Raw genomic sequence first — 19,114 nt, 5'->3', positions numbered from 1 at the left:
ACTGCCACCTTGGCCTTTAGAAAATCGTGATGGACAATTTTTTCTAATCGTTGCTATTTTCATTTACTTACTACTTACTTACCAACAGACGCCAGATATATCAAGAAAGAAAGAAAAGGGAAAAAATGAAGAAAAAAAATCAACAATTCATTCAGAGGACAAAAGTGCAGTAACAGTAGCAAACTGTTTTGTAAATGTATATTTTAAAGACCAAACAATTAATCTTTGATGACAATAATAATAATCTTATAATAATCTTCAGTTGCAGCCCTAAAAGACAACAGAAAACAAACAAAAACAAGGATAACTGGAGGAAAGTTCTTTGCTCTACTTTGCTTACTCCAGCTTTACAAGGTGAGAAAAGGGAGAGTGTTTCCCTTTTAATTATTTGAAGCTGGTGTCGGACTCTGGCTGCCGCTGCCTCACCAAGCTGCTAAAAACAGAGCAGTAATCTCTGTTAATGCATCTTCCCGAAGCCTAAAACACACTGTGACTCCCCTGCACTGCACACTGGAACAATCAGTGCTCCAAAGCCGCCTCTGAGGAAGACCACAGAATCAGACAAAACCCCTTTGTCGTTTCGCTGCTCGAGATCACAACTTCTTTTTCTTTACATGACGTCTGTTAACAAGACGAGAGGTCCTGTGGCTCGCTCTCTTTGACGACAAACACCTTCAGACACCAGCTCAACCATAACACCAGTGAAACCCGTCCCCATCATGAATCACCTCAAGTGCAACTTAGAATTTTTTCGGCAGGTCACTTTGGTAACCATTCCTTGATTCCTCGAGTGAAGATTTGATTATTTCTGCAGATTGGAGGCTGAAGACAAGTGCTGCTTTCCTTCTGAAGCTCTGATTACACACTCTTGACTCAAAAGTCCAGAACGACACCACTGCAGGACGCTTTGATGAAAATTGGCTCTGAGGCTGAGATTGGGGACGATGTACATGTATTTCTTTTGCTCAGATCACCCACGGTCAGTATTGATTAGTAAAACGATCTTCAGCTAAATAAATTGAGCTGAACGGCAGAGCAGACACAAAATTTATTCTAGTGGAAACCTATTGCCATTTTGAGGCTTTATGGGTTTTGAAAATGCAGTAATGCTGAAAGAAGAGCAAACTTTGTGTTTTTGTTTTATATTATCAGCAATGAAAAATAAGATTTAGTTTAGACCTCTAAAAATTCAACTGAGACAGACAACAAAAGCTTTTTGAAAACTCTGATCTCAGACATGAATCAGCCTCAGTTTGAACCTTGAACCTCTTGTTCTTGTTATATTCATTCATCAGTTCATTGTTGAGTCAAAGTGAATATTTGTGTCAACACAAATATGAAGAAATTACCTCCAGGTGTTCTTGAGATATTGTGTTAACTATAAAAATGGATGGAAGGTCACAGTGACCTTGACCTTTGACCAATGACCCACAAAATCTAATCACTTTAACACTCAGTCCTTGTGGACATTTCTACCAAATTTAAGGAAATTCCCTCAAGGTGTTCTTGAGATATCGTGTTATGAAGAACAGGACGGATGGACGGACTGACAGCCCTGGAAACATAATGCCTCCGGCCACAGCTATCGCCGGTGTGGAGGCACAAAAATAAACGACAAAATAACTGGAATGAGATAGGACTCTTCACAATTACATGTTTCCATGACTACAATTTTCAAAATTAAGTGCATCATTTTTAATCATTTTCTGGAAAATAGTCTGTATATCATGTCTCGATGTTTTTAATTGTGAAGCACTTTGTGACATCTGTTGAGTTTCCTTCAAAGTTACATTTATGTGCATTATATGTTTTTAGTTTATGCTTTATTTTAATTATCTTTTCACTTTTTGAACATCTCCTTAAAGGTACTATAGTCAACATTTTATTTTAAGATGCTCTTTAAACAAATACTTTCATTATACTACTGATTTAATATTGGTAGATAAACATTAAGTAGTTTTACTGTACATTATTGTGATTTGGTTGGATCCAGCTATGGCATTTTTTTTTACAACCTCTGTGCAGATAAAGGTGACAAATATTTTTTGGTGCAGGTTAAAAACAAATGCGAAGGTCACCAACACAGCATGTACACAAAAAAAGTGTTTTGAGCCATGATGATCCACAGTTATCGGATTGCTTTTACTCACTACTTCTACGACAGCTACTACACTAAAACACACACACACACTCAGTATTTACTATTTAAGCGTCTGAGTAGTTGTGAGAGCAGAATATTCCTCTCTAAGTTGAATAAACTTCATCTTTTTGAGGGCACTCAAGGCATAATTTGATCCACTTTCCCTTATATTCAGTTTTAGAGGAAACTGGGAAAACACGAGTTCCTGGTTAACTGTATTTGTCACTGAACTGGAGGACAAGCTCTTCCCTCTCCAGCCAGTTTCCCATCGAGTGTGCACAGATGCTGGAATCAGAGGCCATTAAAAACACAGACTCAACAAGCAATTACTTCCTGTAAATAAAGCAGAAATGGCACTGTATGAGTCACACTCCTGCTGACGTTGGCCTCCATCACTTGTTGAGTCTCTGAATTTTAGAAACATGAAATCCTTGAGATGCTGGAGGGAGATAAACTGCTACTGAGACCGTAGCCAAGGTAATATAACCGTAACTGTGCTCACTGATCCTGCTTTCTGAATGCTACGCTACACGAAATGAACAGCAGAGGTTGTAGAAAGCATTAAATTTAGACACAAAAGGCACACATTCAGCCTGTAGTAAACATTGTTATCATTTTGGGCCAAGTTTTGTCCTCTGACTTGATGTGATTTTTTAGCTCTTTATCCTCTAATCGGTCCCTGCACAATGCGATTCATTTAGCAAAGGGAAAGTTAATTTATTTTAGTGTAGCGGGTGTGTAATAACCTCTGCATCCCCGGGGAGCTGCTTTCAATGGGCAGGTCTGAATTAGTTCCATCTGTTGTTTCTAAAGCCTCACCTGTCAGTGCAGGGGAAATTACAGGAAGGTTTTGCAGATTATCAAACGTAACACGTGCCAAATTGTCAAAAGAAAGCACGAGAGACATCAACGTGATGTGGTGAAAATAGTTAAATGACTGCTAGTATCAACATGAACAAAACGCTGCTTTGAAAACAACATTTGAAATCAAGCAGTCCATGCTGTGAACTTTTGGTTCAATAATTTTGTTGCCTTTGGAATTGTGGATTTTGGGATCTTTTCACAGCTATTATGCACTGGAAGACCATTAACTCTGTCCACATGCATACGGCATATTAGTTTTGTTTTAATATAGAAAATGCGAAACAAACTTTTGACCCGTTCTTTAACGAAAACAACTACTGAACATCACACAACCTCACATTTCTCTGATAAATCCCCTTCTGTACTGCTTCAGTCCTTAAAATGTAACATAGAAACAGTAGAAAGTAGAGATGTGTGGGTGGACCCACAGGTGATTTGGGTGAGCTTGTTAGAAAATATTGCAGGTTTCAGGCGGTTCGGGTCATAAAATGACAAAACAGCATCCTGAATAAGTTGTTATAGTTCATGGAAACATTGTGCAAAATCCATTTTACACCTCTTTACATCTCCTCTGTTTCTTTAACACAATAAACATCTTTCTCATCAGCGCTGCTTCGCTCAGGTTTTCTCATTCAGCGTTTGATCAGGACCTGGGACCCATGTCTGGACCTGATGAGGTCCATCATGTTGAAGAGCTGCTGCTGAAGAAGTGTCACAGTTTACATCCATGTCTTTGAAAACATGGAACTTAAATGGGACAATAGCTCCAACAACCAACCAATAGACGGACCAAAATTGCCAGCCACAGAGCTGCTAGCTTGACTAAAAACACTTCAACGAGTACAAACGGAACAACTATAAGACTTTCAAGTTAAAAGCTGCTACAAGTTCTGGGCCATCGACAAACTGTAAGTTACGTTTTCCAGCACAGAGACTCACTGACCCGTTAATCATGCTGAGCAGGCCCTCCACCAGGTGGGCCAGGTAGGAGACCTGGGCGCTCTCGTCGGGGAAGATGGGCCCATGCATGGAGGCCAGCTGGGCCAGGCACTGCAGGGAGTCCTGGGCCATGTCCGAGTCCTCCCGAATCTTCCTGTGTACCTGCAAGATGAGAGGAGAAATATACGTTTTAGTCTGTGTTTTTTGAGGTATGGATAGAGATAAGCGTTATTGTCATTGTTTAAAAACACCGAAAGTCAGTTCTTTCTCTTCAGCAGCAGCACAAGAAAAAAACAAAGAAAAAAAGGCGAAAGACAGAAAAAGATATAAGATTAATCTAATCAAGAAAACGATCAAATTTCTCAATCAACCAGCACCTGCTTTGGATTTCTGAACATTACTGGAAGTGCGTGCACTGGTGAAAGTGACAGAGTGCATGAGCACATGTGGAAAACTTCTGCATACTGTCACTTTTAACAATTTACTGAAAAAGCACAGATCATTTCGGTCTCCTCTTCTTGCCCTCCTGCAACATGAGAACAAGAAGAATTTCCATTTTTCCCTTTCTGATTAATAGAGGGAAAGCTACACTGAGCAAGTCATGCAGTCTGACTGAGAGTCTCAAACCCTCCCTGATTCTCATGACCACCTGCAGTGGTTTATAACTGTGTCTTCACATGGCTGACAAGCCCATACATATGTTCTATGAATGTATTTAAGTAATGTGCAATGCTTTAGAATGTCCTATTTATATTTACTAACTTATGGACCAAAGCATTTATTATTTATTCTGCCTGGTCCTCGTGTGAGTCAGTGTGCACGGGACCTCACGAGGTGCCAGTGTGCATCTTTTGCCCGTGTACTGATCTCTCTGACATACTACTGCTGATTGCTGCTCATTTCTGTCTGTGAGTTTTTGTATGTTCTGGGTAGATTGTAAAACTGAACTGCCTTTCTGGGATAAATAAAGTTGTCTGAATCTGAAGGACTGCAAAGCATCTATCTGATATTCTCTCCCAGAGTGCTTCTTATATATTAAAAATAACAGCAGAATAAGCTTTCAGTAAAAGTCTGTAAATGCTAGTGCAGCAGAGATGGTGTGTTTCTAGATCAAGAAAAAAAATCAGAATAAGCTCAAAAAGCCTTTTGAGATGGTGACAGCTTTGCCTCATGTGGTCTGAGAAAACAGGTCTGATGGCTCCACAGGGGGGTCAGAGGTCAGGATCACCTACAGAGCAGCGAACTATTAACAGCAACAACACTTACGGACACTTTACAATTAAGCCGTTTAAACGCGCCTCCTTAGCTCCTCCGTCTGTTTGTAACGTACCTGCTATTAAACTGTGTGGACCATTTAAAAAAAAAAAATCAGTCTTTGTTGAATTATTTGTGGTACCTTTTGGACTCTAGGTCTCAGTTTTTATATTGTGTTTTGAATTTTGGATGTTAGAAATTTAATTTTGTGATTTCATTTAAATTTAAATGTGATTCTAAACATTCCAATTTAAATATTGAATTTCTGAGTTAATTATTTAATGCATATTTATAATTTTTGTCTCAACTTTAAACTTAATTTTTTTAGTTTTGTACATAAAATTCAAGTGCAGTTGCACCTCAAATGAACCTAAACTCCACTCATGGTGCCTGAGCAATTATTACTTGGCAGGACAGCACAGCTACTCTCTTAGCAAACTGGTACATATCTTTTAAGAATTTTAAGAGTAGCAAATAACAAAACATGGCTGAAACCAGAGGTGCCAGAGTTAAACAAATGCAAGGACACAATTAACAAAATCTATACAATAGTGGTAATTAACCAAAGCATGAGGAAGAGAATAAACTACAAACTTTAGGATATTACCTAAGGGAAACATTTTCTTGTTAATTATTTTTTTCAAGTTTGTGATATCAGAGGCAGGAAATTTCACTCTGCTTGATTCAACTTAATAAAAAGGATTTAAAATATGGTTAAATTAAATTACATAACATTTTCGTGGCAATCAAGACCTCAAAAATTCCAGTTTAACACTATTTAATGACTTTTAAAGGCTTACTATTATAAATTTGAATTTAAGACATTTTAAGCACCCGCAGACACCCTTGTTTAGGTGTATAACGTCTTATGACAGCTCACAACCACATTCAACAAAAGTTACAACGTATGTTATCATCTGCAGCAGGTCAAGGTGTGTGCATGAAATTCAAGTATTTTTTAATTTATTTGAACTGAAATCTTTAGGACTTTTTAATCCCTTCAAATAACTGATCAAATTTTGTCTCAGGTTTAATCCCCTACATGGTGTGTGTGAAAGGAAATTGAATCTACAAGTCTTGATTAATGTTGATACTTTTATGCTTTTTGTCAGTTAAACTTAATCTAATTAAAATGATTTATGGTAATTAAGATCACAAAAATTTAAAATAAAAACTTTTTAAGGACTTTTAAGGCCTAATATTTATAAAACTGAATTTAAGACATTTTAAGACTCATCAAGGACCTGCAGACACCTGGTTTAGGTGTATGAAGTCTCCTGACAGCCCCCAGCAGCACTCAACAGAAGTTAGAACTTATCGTCTAATGCAGGTATGAAAAACAGTCAAGGGATTTATACATAATATTCAAGGCTTTTCAATACCTTTGAGGGCTTTTATTTGATCTGAATTCGATGTTTAAGATTTCTAAATCCCTGCAGACGTCTGTTTATGTTAAGTCCCCATTCAAATCCCCTAAACAGTGTGTGTGACGGGAAATTCAATCTACAAATGTTCACTAATGTTGATACTTTCATGCTTTCTGTCAACGAAACTTTACCAAAACAAACAGCATGCACAACAACACCTTGAAACAGAAAAGTCGTCGACCAAAAACGAAAAGGTGAACCTGCCTCGTCCTCCTGTCACCACTTTCCAAAACAGTTCAGCTGATACCGGTCAGGATTAAATACTCACTGGCGTCACCCACCACCCAGTAAAGATGCGGCGAAGCGAAATGGCGAATTGATTTTTCAACACGTCCGTCTCCTCAGACACTCTGACCCCCCGGTCTCAAACAAACAATCTGTGAGCTCGTCTGAGCGCCGCAGACAGCCTCAATCAAACCCGGACTGGACGGCGTTCGGCTCCTGACGGAAAAAGACTCCCTCGATTCAGTCTCATCTCAGCTCCGAGCTCCTGCTCGGCTGTGGGATTTGGGGGTTTGTCCGTGCTGAGCTGTCACACTCCGACAAGAGAAGAGGCATTGTTGGTTTCAACTGTGCACACAGACGGACGTTACAATAAGGAAGCAGCAGCAGCAACAACGCTGCGAGTCATCACAGCAACATGGGTTTCCTCCGACGTCTGGAGCTCTACTGCCTTCCTCCCCTGAGCTCTCCTCTCAGCTGGTCCGAGCTCTTTTCCTCTTCCTTCTTCTCCTCCCGTCTCTCGAACTGTCATCCTCTTAAATCCACAGTGAGTGCTCCTTCACCGGCTCCACACACTGAGCCAGCGCATGGCCCCATCGCAGAAGCAATCAAACTTTCAACCTCCCTCTCCTTGTTGCTTCTTCCTCTTCCTCCTCTCAAATCCTCTCCCCTTCTCACTCCCTCCCTCCCCAAAATTCTTTCTTGCTGCCTCTCCCCAACTCCTCCTCCCCTCTCCTCCCTCTCTGCTCTCCAGCTGGGGTGCCTGGTTGGTCGTAAGCCACGCTGCTGGGAAGAGATCTCAGATGCTAACGTAGCGTAGCCACTGTAGTCTTTGCTGCTGCTGCTGCCCTCTTCCAGAGCGTGAAGTCATCCTCTGGAAGAGCTCAGTGAGGGGAGGAGGAGGAGGAGGAGGAGGAGGAGGAGGGGGGAGCCGGGTGAGTGAGCCACAGAGAGAGAGAGGGAAGGAGGGAGGGGTGGGAGAGGTAGTGCAAGGCCAAAGGATTGAACAGCGCGAGCTCTGAAAAAGCAGCTGCACCAGCGAATGATCCGTGCGATGCCAGTAATGTCAGTCGCCTTGAGTCTGACTATAGTTAGAGAGACACAGCATGTGTGTGTGTCAGTATGCGGGGAGTGGGATGGATGGAGGGAGAGAGAACAAGATACAACAATATGGAACATTTTGGGCATGCAGCTCAGATGACAGCAGATTTTGCACACTGATTAATCAATGGATTTAGTATCAGTAACGTGTTGGTGTTGTCATAGTTGCTAATTTGGTGCTTATTATGTTTGCTCTGACGAGGGACTGGACTTTTTTTTTCCATTTAACAAATAAGCCATGTTCTTCTTACTTTTGTATATAATGTTGTAAATTGTTGCATCATACATATAGTATGTTCTACTTCTAATTATACAAACTGGTTTTATACATTTTATTGTAACATAAAGCTCATAGTTTTATATTTTTACACACTTTACACTCTTAGCCCACTACACATTACATAATTTTAAACATTCACTTACTAGTGCGATTTTTTTCTTATAATTGCTGTATTTCTATTTTGTATTTTTACATACTTTGTGCTGGTACTTATTTCTACTCTCTTAATTCTATGCTTGACATCAGAGCGACTGTAATGATCCACAATTTCACCCCAGGGATCAATAAAATATTCCTGATTCTGACTCTCAAATGTTAAATGTTGTCTAAACCCCAAGTAGCCGTACACGAATGAAACCTAAATAAAACATTGTACAAGTGAAAATATTCTGATATTATCAGGAAGTGTAAAAAATCAAAAAATAAGTAAGAGATGATTTTGAAGCGGGGTAGAGGCAGTTTTATTTTGGCGTTACTGGGTGCTGCAGAGCTGTTACTGAAAGATACGGTGCCCATATACACAGTGGAAAAGCCTGAATTTATCCTCATTCTGAAAACTATCAACCCCAGGTTTGTGCAATCAAGACGCAAGTATTTTGATGAAGTTGCTCAGCCTCGTCTGTACAACTGTACGTGTGAAAAGATCGCTATAGAGCAGGAGGGGATGTCGTCTGACTCCACTACAACAGACCTACAGTCCAGTAATTTGAACACAACGAATAACATTATTTCTTAACATGAAACTAATGTTGAATGACGGTTGTATGATTCCAGAAATGATTTCAATACCCTCTGTTTCAACTGCAAAACAGTACAATATGCAGTACTGACCTGAGGCCCCCTACATTTTTCAGTTTGCCTTTGTTAATTTCTATTGCTTAAATCAAAGCAAAACTTATTTTGTGTCAATTTTTTCATTTATAGTTTGTTTTTAAGAGTGAAAAAAAAAATTAAAATCGTAAATCGCGGTTGGTATGAAAAAAACTGGAGATTTTATTTTTAGGCCATATCATCCAGCCCTACTGCTCGCTGCTACGGACCATCTTATGAGGAGGAGAGCACGCAGCAGCTCCGGACACGGATACCCTGTCAGCGGTTGCAGAATGCAGCCAGACAGCCCTGACTTCCTGTCATATCAGCGAGCTTTCCAGTAGCCCCCCGTGACACCTGACGCTGACGAGTCGGCTGGCCAAATTCAAGCATGCATCTAGTGCTAAATCACCTAGCAACAGGGACCTAGCTAACGCTACAGCCCAGGAGGATGCCAGTTATGTTTGCACACCGCCCTATCAAGAGCACAAGCCTCTCGTCCATGAGTAGATGCACGCTTCCTTCTGCACAGTGATATGGTTGGTGGATGTTGTTAAGTAGAAACTGCTCACAACAAGGTCTGTGGGTTATCTTGAGTAATCGGGTCATGATTTCTGGAGAGAGACATTACCGTTGAGTCTGAATGTGTTTTCTTCATTTTTTTGCATCTCTACAGGCGATATCTCCAACACTGGCAACTTACACCAAAACTATATACAATGACAAATAACACTGCTGTTAAGAGGAAAAAATGTGTCACAGACAAATTTCTTATTTTGGGGTGAGCTGACCCTTTAAACTTCAATTCAAAGCTGCAGAGTTTTCACTCTCTCAGCCAAACAAAAAATATCTGATTACAGATGAAATGATCATTTGAGTTTGGTTATCTACAACTGTAATTACTTAGAAATGTTGAATGCTAAACCTCAATACATTTGATAAGGGATTTGAAGAGATAAGGATTTGAAAAAAAGATCTGATATCAGATTCAGATTCATTAAAATTCTGTTAAACCTCAACGCAGTCACATTTTGGTCTCTGCCAAAGAAGTATTGGGGCTCGATACCGAGCCATATCAAGGAGAAAGAACATAATTGGGCAGAAAAGAAAGGGCAATAAGTAATGAGGAAAAGAGCCGAAGCGAAGAGAAAGAAAATGAGCTATAATGAGAGAAAACTGAAGGACGGAGAAAGGCAGGTAGACAATGAGGTGAGGGTGAAGGAAAGAGGATGAAGAGAGAGCGAGGCAAAGAGGAGGAGGAGGAGGAGGAGAGGGAAAGAGAGGAGAGGGGAGAATGAGGAATGATATTTATAGAAGGAGACAAAGCCCGGTGTCTGTTACCTCGGGGGGCTCAGAGGCTCATCTTTCTGTTTTTTCAAATCAACACTGTGCTTCCAACTTATTGTCTTTCGCTCGCTCTTTTCCACCATCACCCTCTCTCCCTCTCTCAGATTGGGTTACTGTCTGCCTGCAGGCCAAGTCAGAGGAGAATCAGCCTCTGCTGCAGCCTCATCAGTCGCTGCACTCCACACTGATTGTGTTTACTGGCTAAACACGAAATGCTTTACTCTGTGTGCTCTTGTACTTCTATCTTTGTGAGGACACTGCATGACGTATGATACAGTGCATCTTCTGGAAATTAAGTTGAGAAACTATTTATAGGTTTAAAAAAATAATAATTTTAGTGCCTGTTTTGACTAATCTATTGAATGAAATACTGGAAAATTATTGTATCACGTTTATGCAACAATGCTTCTAAAAAGCACCAAAAAAGTTTATGAATTATAGTTCTTTAGTCCCTCTGTGGTTTTATTGGAGCTGACATTAAGCTGTGTTTCCACTAAGCAGGTCGATCAGTTCAGTACACATTTCTTTTATTTCCATTGTGAGAAGCTGAAACACACCTTTAATTGCAATATGACAACTTTGACCACTTCATCTGTTTATATTGTCTCTCTTGGATGACATACACTTAGAAATAATGAGTAGATATTCAAGCGTTTAAAAAATGTATATTAATTGTGACCGGATTATGTGAACTGAATTTATTTTAATTATCTCCTGGAGAAAAAAAAAGCCCTTGGAGGTCGTTTCTGTGCATCCTAGCAGCACTAAACCACTACTCTTGCCTATCAGGGAGTCAATACACAAACCTGCTATTTTTGAAATATCCCATTAAGAGAGACTCCCACTCCAGGCTGCACTTTTTGATTCTGAAAATGTCGGCCTGCAGCCCTGTTCTGTGGACAATAAACAGGGATTGGATTTCATTCTGTATCACAGCACTTGATGACTTGATGGTAAATGTTCTTAGGGGTTACTTTTGGTTCTAAAAGTACTATACCAAAAGCTTTTGATGGAAACGCAGCTTTAGAGTAGAATACAAAACTCAATACTTTAAATGGTACAGAGCAAATTACATTAATATCACCAAGTACTGTTTCACATTGAATTAAGCAGGGCCAGAATTTGGTACCCAAGAGCACATCTGGGTGAGAATGCTCAGTTTAGAGAGGAGGCGGTACAACAAAGCGCCTCAAAATCTGGAGGCTGGCCATGGAGCTCCATGTCCACTTCATCAACTTTCCACTGAGCCAAAAGAAAGTCTGCTTTCACTCATCTATGCAACAGCTTCTCCTCTAAATCGTCCCTCTCTAGATTTGAGTACAAAAAGGACAAGGATCGAATGCAGCTGTCGTTTGTCTGGAGAAGTTTTGACCAATTAACAGTCCTAGAAGCTACAGCATCACCACTTCATGCACAACTATAACTACAGCTTTAGGCGCGTAGTTATGATTGTTAAGGTCGTACAAACGTGTGTCTGTGTGCACTGAAGTGTCTGTTCATGTCAGTAAGTCTGAAGATGTGCATCTGCAGAAATAAAAAAGCAATTCTGCATAAAAAACAATGTATTTTTGTGTCTGTGTTTGATTAAGAACATTTATGCTTAAAGGTGGATGTGCATGACTGTTGGGTGGTGTTGTGGTGGTGTTATTGTAGTGTGTGTGTTTCAATTCAATGCGATGAAATAAACCAGATGCATCCAAAAGTCTTGGATGTGTGTGTGTTTACATGTGGGTACATAATCACAATTTGATGCCGCTCTCTAATCACTCAGATCCAAACAGAAACTTAAAACTCAGAAACACAAAACAGAGAAAAACACACAGCTGAGGCCAAAATTACAGACGCTTCACCCTGCGTGTGCACTCTCCTTTTCTTATTTTTCTTTTTTTGTTGTAGGAGTCAAAGTGTGCACTGTGGTCACGAGGTGTTAAATCAAAAAAAGTGGAGCGTGTTTATTTTGAAGGAGGCCAACAATCACCGGGGTCTTCTTCCTTTTCAATCTGCCATGGCCAATTTATCCCCAAACCTCTCTCACGCTCCTGCAAATTGCATCCACGTTTCACTCTCTGTCCAAATTGTCTTTCTCTGTGCCATTTCTTTTCTTTGTCTCCCCTGTAAAAATGATAAACCCCTTTCTATTCCTTCACCTCTTCCTTCATTTTCTCCTTGCTTTCTCTCACCGCTACCCTCGTTCTTTTCTTATTTTCTCAACTCTGTCATTCATCCACCTTCAATCACTCCATCTCTGAATCTCAGAGTCGCAGCTGTCACCAGCTGAAGTGGAAAAGAGATGAATCCTTTTCCACAAAAACCTCAGGACACAGAATGACACTTTAAGCATCAGATTAAACATGTCATCAGCAGCAAAATGTCTGTGACAAACTGGATAATTATTGAGCTGATTTTTAAAATATATGCTTGGAGAACCTGACCTCAGGCCTCGTGGGGACCAGTAACCATCAATAATGGCTCTGGAGTTATCTCATCGGTTTTGGACTGACCTGAGCCCTCCTTGTGATGTCAATCATGTCTGATACACAAAAACTAAAATGTTTGGATAATTATAGGATCCTAAACTTTTGTTCCAAAGGGCTGGTGTAAAATCTTTGCCCAGTGTAACATGTTTTTTTTGTTATCCTGCTGAGTACAGGAAGGCTCTAGTTTATTGCAACTTGGTTTTATCACCTCCACCAATGAGGTTGTGTTTTAAGTTGGTTTGTCAGCAGAATAACAGGAAAAACTACTGTGCCAGATTTCTGTATCCTTATCACCGGGCGGATACACAAATCAGTGTTTCCCACACATTCACTTACAATCTTCACGTGTTCATAGTAACACACTCCGGGAGCACAGAGTATACTGTTGGCACAGATGAAGCAGCAGAACATCAGCTGCAGTGACAGTGAAATTTAACCACTCGGTACGCTTGGTCAAAAAATCTGCATCCTCTGACCTCGCGCTTCTGTCTCCACTAAAGCGCTTTTTTTCTGGGGTCAGCGTATCTTCTAAATGCTTTGCAATGGGAGCAAAACATATTTAAACTGTGCTACAAACTGTCATTAGTGTGAATTTTGCTCTGAGCACTACCACTGTGGCAGATATTTTCAGAGCAGTCAAAGCGAACAATGTTTAACTTTGAATAAAAACACTGTGCTCATCTGTCTCATTGACTGTCACTTCAGCCGTTCAATCACAGCGGAGGAAGGACAAATGTTGTGAGGAAAAACCATTACATCTGACATGAGCAAGTACTGAACAACAAAAACAACAATGGAGGACAAATATGTTACTATACTGTGCATATATTATTTCTTCTCATGAACCTACACAGAGCAGCGAGTCCTTCCTTTCTCCCTGCACGCTTCAGCCTTCCTCTTATCCAAAGCAAGGTGTCTACCTTGTGCTGACATTACTTCCACAGATATTCTGTATCATAGCAACCAGACGCAGCAAAAGCTTCTCAGCTGAACAAACGCTGCGCCGCCAAAGCACTCTCAAACGCTTCCAGCTGGGCGTTTCCTGAGGAGTGCCTGGCATTTTTAGCTGGGAAAAAATACTTTGGGGGGACAGGGCCCCGTACAGTCAAGATAGCTGCGAAGAAAACAAATACGGAGATATATTCATCTCATATCATGCCTAACTTAAGTGGATCACAACCAGTTTCTGGTATGAAATTATCCTGTAGTCGTTCAGGTTCAAATGAGTCCAAACTCTTGCATGGATGTCAGTTTTTGAGCCATGATGAGGGCTAAAATGTAGCCTGCAACAGACAGTAAGCCTTGTTTCTTGCCAAGACAATTTATAGAAAACTTGCAGCCCCAACCAGCTGCAGTCAGCAGTCAATGACGATTTAAAGCACCCAGCCACAGGAGATCCTTGAGCATAGAGTCTTAAATGTGCGCACAAAATATTAGGCTGATTGGTCCAGTAGTCTGCCATATTAGCTGCGGACACCAACAAACACTACCAAAAATGTGATAATGAACCCGAATAATAGGAGTGAAAAAATAAGCGTGATGAGATGAGCAGGCTGCTTTATGCTCACAGCCCTGATCAGTGACGGAGCCCTGGAGCCAGTTAATGGGAGACTGACAGACACCCACCCACAGAGGGACCAAGACTCACAGCCTGAGCCCCTCAACAGGCTGACGTGTGTGTGTCTGTGTGATGGGTGGGTTACTGCGGTTGTTAACAGGGGCCCCTAATCCTGGGGCCGGGCTCTAATCCTGCCACCGGTCTGTTGTGGACTGTGACCCTGATGGCGCGTGTCTCTGAGTACCCCCTCCTCAGACACACACACACTTACCCTGTCCAGCCTGTTACCCCTCACAGCTGAGGAGACACAGCAGCTGAGACAGCAGAGGACCCCATTAAATTGAGTAAACACACACACACACACACAACATGGAAACACACAGGCACAACACAGATCCATGCAGAGCGTACACAAACACACACACGCTACACAGACTCAAATTGACACAATCCCACAGAGACAGATATGTGGCCAACACACACAAAAATGCACACAACACTACCAGGAGGATGCTGTAACACACACACACACACACACATGCACGCACACACACGCACACACACACACATGGAGACAGCTGACAGAGCCACAGCAGCCTTACAACAACAAACAGTTGAGCTACTAGAAATACCAGAGCGAGAGATGAGACCGGAGGCCTGAAAACTGAAACCAACACAAAACACATCCTGCAGATTCCAGCAGCAAAGAGAACCCACCGAAAAATGGCAAACATTTTTATTCATGCCAAACTGCTGCGGCCGGCCAATCAAATCCTTGATTAGGCCTGTTCGTGCTCTTTGCAACAAACCTCTGATTACAGTCGCTGCTTAAGAAGCCAATTACAGTTATTTGTGATTGCTTTGTGAATTAAGTTGCAACAATCAAACCAAAAACTTTTCAGGACTGTCAGTGAGCGCTGATTATCGGGCGTCGTGATGGAACAAACTACAAACAAGCATCTGCAGACAACAAAACACAACTAATGTTGGAAAAAATGTTTGTTTTTTACATTCAAAAGAATGCTTAATCAAAACAGAAACTCATTCACATGTGGTAACAAATACATGATTATTTTCACTTTGAACAGCTGCACCATGGTAATAACTATAACCAAAGAAGAAATGTCCTAAAACTTTCAACAGGGTTGACCAATCAGCAAAAAACAAAACACAATGTGAAACAGAAATAATGTAAAGACACCTGAGGATTCACAACAATCATTCTCACCTTCCTAGAAACGTCCCGAAATCCAATAAAAGTCCTAAAATTCTAGAAATGTCCCACAATCCTAGAAACACCCTGAAATCTTAGAAACGTCCTAAAATCCTTGAAATGGTCTAAAATCCAAGAACTGTCCAAAAATCTTAGAAACATCCAAAAAGCCCCGAAATGTCCTTAAATCCTAGATATGGCCGAAAGTCCAAGAAATGTCCTAAAATCCTAGAAACATTCTTAAATGAGAGAAACTTCCTTAAATTTTAAAAGAGTCCTTGGACATTTCTATGATTTAAGCATGTTTTTGGACCTAATGTATACTAAAAGTTAAAAAAAACATTCCAGTCACTTTATTATTTATGTTGAATTAGAAAATAGTTGGGTGGCCACTTGGCACTGTATCTGGGCCAGATTTGGTCCGCAGACCGTAAATTGAGTATCACTGCTCTGGATCAATCTCAGACCCATCAGCTGGACCTCGTGACGATAAATCATCCAAGGGCGAGGGTCAGTAATTCGGGCTGATGCAGTGTAGCTTGAAGATGTGTGAGCCAAGACTTCTTCTTCTTCCTCATTTCAGCTAATCTCTACTAACACATATCTGCATAGAAATGTAAATACATTTTAAAAAAGCTAATATAAAGCTAGCTCGTCGTCAGAGATTAAATTTAGGTCATAAATTTATCGTCATTCAAACGTGAGTGGTCAACACAACTCGGACTACCAATGGAAACTAAAAAATCTTGTCCCATCACCTACAGATTCTCCATTTAGCCCACACAGTTAAGTGAGAGGACCAGTATGATTGTCCACAGTTGACAGACAGAGTTAGTGAAGCAGTGACATGGTGTAGCTGCAGAGGTTGTGGTAGTGAAGCAGATGGCAGCAGGTAGAGGCTAAAGAAACGGGGGCAGTATTTGGTCAGCAGACAGGCTGAGCAGTGGAGCAGTATTTGGCGATGGGCAGCCTGGAGGTTTGAATGGATGCTGAAATGGAAGAGGAGCTGACCAGTTTGTTCCACACTTCTCTTCCACACCGTTTGCTTTAGCCAGCGTGGGCCGCCTCTTAAAACACACAAGTCACTGCACAAAAATACACATTTACTTCACGGGGCGGTCCTCTGGACGGTTACACAATAACACGACCCCACTGCAAAGCACCCATAAATCTACCTAATGGTGCGTCCGAAAAAAAACCACGAAAGCAGTAAAAACTTCACATGCACCAAACAGACGAGGTCAAGTTAGATTTCTTTGCCCAACATGAAAAGGCAAACTGTCTCGCTTTGTTTATCATAAATAAACCACCATGTAGAGGTCAGGGGAAAAACTGAAGAAGAAGAAAGGGTAAAAAAGAGAGGCACAAGAGCTTCAGTGGAAATGTGTGAGACAGAGAGCGCTCAACTTTGGATGAAAACCTGAACAGAGACCTCCCAGACAGACCGATATGGATGGATGGAAAACAGACAGATGCAGATTCATTGACATAATAAAGTACATCAGAGAGCGAGACATCTGCAGGTTAATATTTCATAACGCCGTACACCAGGGATACATAGCTTCCTTTGCTTCGGGGCCACTTTTACAAAATGACAGGAGGCCAGGGGCCAGTCAGCGCAGCCCTATACATGTTTCTAGGATTTTAGGACGTTTGTATGATTTTCAAGACGTTTCTAGGATTTCAAGACATCTCTCGGACTTTAGGACATATCTCTAGGATTTTAGGATATTTCAAGGATTTCAAAAGTGTTTCTAGGACTTTTGGCTGTTTCTAGAATTTTAGGACGTGCACAGGATTTTAGGACGTTTACAGGATTTCAGGACACATCTAGGATATTTCCAGGACTTTAGGATATATCTAGAATTTTATGATGTTTCTAGGATTTTTGTCTGTGAATAGAATTTTAGGGCATTTCTAGAATTCAGTACATTTCTAGTATTTAAGGATGTTTCTAGGATTTAAGGATGTTTCTAGGATTTTTGGATGTCTCTAGGACTTTTGGATATTAGAGGTTTAGCTAGGGCCTCTGTCGGGGGGTATGGGGGATCCTCCACCGGCACTTTTTTCGATTAAAAAAAGGTCCATTTTGATGCTGTTTTCTGCACTCTAGCAACTTATGTATTCTAAAAGTACAAAAACTATTCCCAGTGTGAATCCCTTTAGTTTGTAAATTAGTAAATAGTTAAGGGGCTATACGGCACCCTATCTGGGGCCAGATTTGGGATTTGGCGCATGAATTGAGTATCACTGCCATAAGCAAATAAAGACAAGATTTTAACACTAACATGACTAGTACAGTTTCAAACTAAGCTTCAAACCTCAAAACTGCACACGTCAGCAAGTTTTAAGAATTTTAAAAAGGTGCAAACTAATTAATTTAAACTTTTCATAACCTGCAGATTCTCTAAAGCAGATAAAGACATCAGTGATGGACGTGGTACTCACTGTGAAGAAGAGGTCCATGACGCGTGTGTCCAGCAGCGCTTCCCTCCAGGACTCTGTAGGCTTGAGCGTGACGTTCTGCGTGGCCTCGAACATGGCGATGTAGTGGCGCCCCAGTGACCCGCCGCCAGTTAAGGCCAACAACAGCATGAAGAAGAGGAGGAGGAAGAGGGAGAAGGAGGAGCACGCAAACAAAAAAAAAAACAAAAAACAACCCACCAGATTGTGTCACTAACCTCTCAATGAGTATTTCTGTCTTTGGTTCAGCTGGTGGCAGAAACTTGTTAAGTCACTTGTTACTCTCCCTCTCATTAATCCTGTCAATCTTCAGCCCACAATATTTCTCACCCTCCCCTCTTTGTTTTCTTCTCTTTCTCCCTCGTCAGCTCTTCCTCAGCCACAAAGAAACTTCTCTCTCACCCTCTTGTCCTCACCTCCTTTCCCTTGCTCCGCTCTTTACCCTCTGACTCGCCCTCTTCCCTTCTTGTCCTCTTCTTCACCTCTCCTTCCTACCAGCACTCCCCTTCCTTGTGCACACTCAGATTTCTCTTCTCTGCTTCCTCACAAGATCTTAAACACACAAGACACACTCTCACCACAGCCAATCCAGACAGCGTGCATTGCTCTGCCTCTTTGTCCACTCCTCTGCAAGACGTCCTCGAGACGCCTTACTGCCCTGAAACACTCCCTCTGCTTCCTCAGCCAATCACTTTGGCTCTCGTCCTGACTGCTTTTCAAGACCGAAGCAAGACTGTCTCTCTGCTGCTGTAAATCTCAAAAACTTCTCACACACTTTCCTCTTAATCCTTACAAGACGCTGTCAAACCTTGTCTTCACAACACACTTTCCTCTGATTTAAAACTTTGTCTAAACCAACAACACAATCACACTGTTCTGAAAACAATTCTCTGCCTCCACACCCCAACAACACACAGTCTCCTTATTTAAAGACTTTCTCTACACCCACAACAAGTTTCTTCACAAACCCACAACACACACTTTCTCCCCACGCAGCCGCAACACTTCCTGTCCCTATT

At 41.2% G+C, this 19,114-nt stretch overlaps 1 protein-coding gene across 2 annotated transcripts in view; it reads right to left on the bottom strand.

Annotated features, from left to right (window-relative positions):
• Positions 1-18,864, bottom strand: part of xpo4 (exportin 4) — a 42,071-nt gene extending 23,207 nt beyond the window's left edge. Inside the window, exons 1-2 of one of the 2 annotated variants that reach the window (XM_042495058.1) lie at positions 18,081-18,864; positions 3,948-4,105 (exon numbers count right to left, since the gene is read on the bottom strand). In XM_042495058.1, the coding sequence (XP_042350992.1) occupies positions 3,948-4,105; positions 18,081-18,227 (305 nt within the window). In that variant the 5' untranslated portion in view covers positions 18,228-18,864. Of the gene's footprint in view, positions 1-3,947; positions 4,106-6,892; positions 7,486-18,080 lie in introns of those variants that run through there. The other variant, XM_042495059.1, reaches the window with a different exon arrangement.
• Positions 18,865-19,114: the final 250 nt, after the last annotated feature.

This window comes from Plectropomus leopardus, chromosome 10, assembly GCF_008729295.1.
Source record: "Plectropomus leopardus isolate mb chromosome 10, YSFRI_Pleo_2.0, whole genome shotgun sequence".
Taxonomy (NCBI): domain Eukaryota; kingdom Metazoa; phylum Chordata; class Actinopteri; order Perciformes; family Serranidae; genus Plectropomus; species Plectropomus leopardus.
Note: the sequence above shows the minus strand (reverse complement) of the source record. Positions and strands in the feature narration are given on the sequence as shown.